The sequence below is a fragment of the Humulus lupulus genome, chromosome 6 (genome assembly GCF_963169125.1).
Source record: "Humulus lupulus chromosome 6, drHumLupu1.1, whole genome shotgun sequence".
In the NCBI taxonomy this organism is placed as follows: domain Eukaryota; kingdom Viridiplantae; phylum Streptophyta; class Magnoliopsida; order Rosales; family Cannabaceae; genus Humulus; species Humulus lupulus.
Window position 1 is genome coordinate 211,801,202 of NC_084798.1, and position 5,089 is coordinate 211,806,290.

A 5,089-nucleotide genomic window follows, 5' to 3' on the forward strand; every position below is an offset into this window, starting at 1 on the left:
AGAACTCTTTTTGAAGTCCCGATTATATAATACCCCTATGATTTTATAGAGTAAATATAATTTTCACCCTTCAATTATTATCACTACCAAAATTTGTCCTCAAAAAATTACTACGAAATCGTGTCTTTGTCTAAAAGAACTGATGTGACATTACGAAGAATTGACATGTAGCATTTTCATGCCTCTTAAAGTATCATTACTACGTAATTGTATCTTATAAATTATTATTGAATTGTACCCGACTTTGTACTTAACAATTTTTATCAAAAACAAAATTTGACAAATTATTTATTTATAAAATTCACGCTCTCACTTATTTATCTAATTACACATAATTGGAGACAAAACATTTCTATTCCTTTGTTACATAGAACTATTTTAAACACATTTTAAAAAAAAAATTGAGGTGTACAGCCAGCACACTAAATACATAGAAAAAAAATTAATTATGATATGACGAGAAAGTCAGAATATAGTCACAAATTCTAACATGTAGTTTCTTTTAGTATATATATAAGTCCCATTTTCTGATTCACTTCCATAACACAAACTATATATCTTTGCCAAAACATAATGTCAGATCATCAAGTCTCAGAAATCGTTCGCCCAGTAGCAACTTATCACCCTCCTATTTGGGGCGACCAATTCCTCCATTATAATTGTTCACAAAAAGATTTGGTAATCATTCTATTCATATATATATATATATAATACTTACATATGTCTATGTACATACTCATTAGTTTTCTTCTCTTTATTACCTACCATGAGATAATATTAGATATTATTTTGCCATCATGATTTTTCAATTAAGATAAATTATGAAAATTATCATCATCAATTTTAATCTAACTTCCAAAACAAAATATATAGGATGTTTCTATGTTGAGGAACCACTTTTGTGTCCATCGTATGAGCATTTCAAAATGTGGAAAAATTATAACTTAATTTTTTTTTATTTGATGATATACATTGTAGTTATAACAAACATTTCACTAGTTTTTAAAAATTTATCAATAGTTTATAGTACGAAAAATAGGGTTCAAATATTCTTTTTTCCACACGTATAAAATAAATTGACACACATGCAACTGACTATTTGAATCTTATTTTATGTTAATTTATATTGTTCCATAAGTAGTGTTTTGTTAATATTGTATGTACACAGGAGTATCAACAACATCAAGTTGAAGAATTAAAAGAAGTGGTAAGGAAAGAAATATTCTTAGAATCTAAATATGATGCTTCAAGTCAATTGAAGATAATTGATGTCGTTGAACGTTTGGGAGTGTCGTACCATTACGAAAATGAAATAGAAAAAAAGCTACAACATATTTACAACAGTACCATTATTGAAGATGAAGATCTACATGATACTTCTATTCGCTTTAGACTACTAAGACAACATGGATTTATGGTTTCATCTAGTAAGTTTCAATTCATCATAATGAATCTAATTATTAAATACATTTATATATATATATATATATATATATTCATTAATATGAATTACGTACGTACACAGATGTATTTGAAAAATTCAAAGATGATGAGAATGGTGGGTTTAAAGAAAGCTTGGTAAGTGACATTCCCGGTATGCTTAGCTTATATGAGGCCTCATATCTAAGCTTTGTTGGAGAAAATATATTAGATGAAGCACTTACTTTCACCACCAATCACCTTGAGTTTGTGGCAAATAAAAGAACACACCCATTATCGGATGAAATATCCATAGCCTTGAAAAGACCTATAAGAAAGACCCTAGTGCCACTCCATGCTAGGCATTACATTTCAGTTTATGAAAATGAGGCTTTTCACAACAAAACATTGCTGGAACTTGCCAAGTTTGATTTCAATCTACTACAGTCTATCCACAAAATGGAGCTTAGTGAAATATTCAGGTGTGTATACCTAACTAACACAAATTATGATTTTCTTTATCAAATTTCAATATCTCATGTATTTATTAGCTGGGCATGAATTTAGTCGAGATATCAAAATTAGACGACAGAAGATCTTTTAATAAGTGTTTAGTTTGATTATGCACGATTAATTTTTTGGAAGTTGTTGATTAAGCCTAATAATATATCTCTCTCTTGCATAATATATCATTAGGTGGTGGAAAGAAGTGGACTTTGCACACAAACTACCTTTTGCAAGAGATAGGATTGTGGAACTATACCTTTGGATATTAGGAGTTTATTATGAACCCCAATACTCTCTTGCAAGAAATATTGCAACTAAAATTATTGCACTGGCCTCAATCGCTGATGACATTTATGATGCATATGGTACATTTCCAGAAATTGTGAACCTTACTCAAGCAATTGACAGGTCTGATTTGGACATTATTAATTTCTTTAAATATCACACATATATATATATATGTGCTTTTATTTACACAAGTTTTTTTTACCTACATACCCATTTATAAATAAACCCATAATAAAATTTTAAAATATTTTTAAGTACAAATTACCCATTAGTAAATAATCATATTATAAAATTTTACTTCACTTTTATTATTTATTATTTAAATGATATTAAAACATATTTAGCATTCCAATTAAAAATATTGACTTTTTTAAAAAATAAAAAATTAATAGCCATTTTTAATTTTATTTCTATTGAAAACATGAACAAGTACAAATATAGATAATTTAAATCACAGTTTATTTTTTGAAAAAACTGTTTCATTAGTCAAAAAAAAATTCTTAAAATTTATAAATTAGTTTATATATAAAGGGACATATTAGTTGTTTTGGAGTTGTGTTAAAAATAAATTTGTGACATTTGTTAATATTTAAGGAGGATATTTATATCAATTTAACAAAATTATACGCATGATAATAATGAATTAGTAAAAAGGGGTGTGTTGAGAAAAAAGATGGGTACCAATAGCAACACTCTTATTATTAATGAATTAATGACTTCTCTATATAAATTTTTTCAGGTGGGACATAAATTTTATGGATCAACTTAGTCCAGAGTATTTGCAGACATTTTATAAGGTTCTTTTGAATTGTTATGATGAATTTGAGAAAGCTGTGAAAGAGGAAGAAACTTTTAAAGTTCATTATGGAAAAGAAGAGGTATATATATATATATATGTGTAATTCTCAAATTTTACTTATATTCAGGTGTTGTTTTCTTCAATAAATAAAGAACATAACTTTTGCATGATCACGTGGTAATTAACAATCAATTGATAACCACAGATGAAAAAAGTACTTGGAGCTTATTTCGATGAAGCTCGATGGTTGAACCAAGGACACATTCCTAGCTTTGATGAACATTTGAAAGTTTCATTGGTTTCTTGTGCTTACTCCATGTTGTTAGCCAACTGTTTAATCGGAATGAAAGAAATTGTACAAAGTAAAGTTATTGAGTGGCTCTCCAAAGACCCCAAGATTGTTAAAGCTTCTTCTATCATTTGTAGGTTCATGGATGACATCGCTTCCCACAAGGTAAAATGACGTACAAACCACACTTTAAGTATTACTTAGTAATTTAAATACCACTTAAAGTAACTTATTTTTCAATCAAGAAAACAATTTGGGATTAAAAGAAGTATCATCATAGAAAAATATATATTCTTGTGGCTAAAATGTTATCAATAAATTATGTTTAGTTGTTTGGCAATTCATCATCTGATAAATTTTTTGTGGCAGCTGCAAAGTTCTCGAGTTTCAAATATAGTAGCAATTAAGCCATTTTTGTTAATGGTTTGACAAAATTTTAAGTTTTTTTTCATGCTAAAATCTCATTTATTCTTGTATTTTTTTTATTTATATATAAATATAAATATATATAGGGTATCATTTTAGTAGGAACTCCTATTTTTTCGTTCCGGTAGATACTTTTAGTGTTTCCAGTATGTGAATAAGTTGCAACTTCATTTTTTTTTATATGATGATATATAAATAATGTAGTTACAAATACGTGCCATACATTTTCAATTTTTTTGAATAATTTAGGATATCGAAATCAGGATCCAACAACTTATTGTACTCGTGCTTGTTTCGATATTTATATGTAGAGTGCAATATATATTGTTTGAATCATGATTTCGACATCTTAAATTATCTATAATTTTCTAAAAATTTGTGAGAGGTCCTTTGTAACTACATCATACATCGTCATACAGAAAAAATAGATTCATGTTCTGAAAATACTAAAAGTACCTATAATTAGCCCAATAACTTTGCATATAAATATATGTACTTAACAAAGTGTTGAAGCATAAAGGTTTTGTTTGCACAGTTTGAGCAAGAGAGAGTTCACCCACCATCTACAGTTGAATGCTACATGAAGCAATATGGTGTATCCGAACAAGAGGCATATGATGAACTAACTCGACAAGTGGTTAATGCATGGAAAGTTATAAACGAAGAGTTCATTAGGCCAACTGCTGTGCCTTCATCTATGTTAGTTCGTGTTCTTAATTCATCAAGGGTAATTGATCTTCTTTACAAAGATGGCGACGGCTATACACATGTTGGAAAAGTGACCAAAGATAGTGTTGCCGCACTGCTTATAAATCCAATCCCATTATAAATTGTCCAATATATATATATATATATGAGAGATACTCTATCTGGGAAGAGTACTCTAATAATTAAGTTTGTTAAAATTATAAATAAATTAAGTACTAGAAGTTCATGATCAGATTGGGAAAAAAGTAAGAATGATCATGCAAACTATATATGAGTGCTTTTATTGTCTTCTATGTGTGTGATGGCATATATTTGCTCTTCGTATATATATGTAATAAAATGCATTTTCTAAATTGTTATATTAGCTTTTACTATATGTTTTACTTAAGAAGCTTCTGACATAAAAATATCATCTTCTTTATATTGTCGAAATTCAATTTATTGTGATGTTTATGTGTATATATTTAGTCAAAATATGAAAGGATGAGAATAAACTACATCACTCACAACTTGTGATTTATAAGTTTGTTGAGTAATGACTTAACTTGTGGTAATCACAAATTATTATTATTATTATTATTATAGTGAGGACTAATAAATAGAATATATATGCCTATACTTACACCTGGCTAGTTTGATTTAGATAAGACTAC

The 5,089-nt window shown here is 27.9% G+C and overlaps 1 protein-coding gene across 1 annotated transcript; it reads left to right on the forward strand.

Moving 5' to 3' along the window:
• Nucleotides 1-546: 546 nt before the first annotated feature.
• Nucleotides 547-4,577, forward strand: LOC133785951 (alpha-humulene synthase-like; the record flags this gene model as incomplete). The annotated part of the gene is made up of 7 exons (XM_062225165.1): nt 547-678; nt 1,169-1,427; nt 1,526-1,901; nt 2,116-2,334; nt 2,954-3,092; nt 3,219-3,467; nt 4,264-4,577. Coding segments are annotated over 7 exons (1,668 nt in total), but the record flags the coding sequence as incomplete, so codon positions are not given.
• Nucleotides 4,578-5,089: the final 512 nt, after the last annotated feature.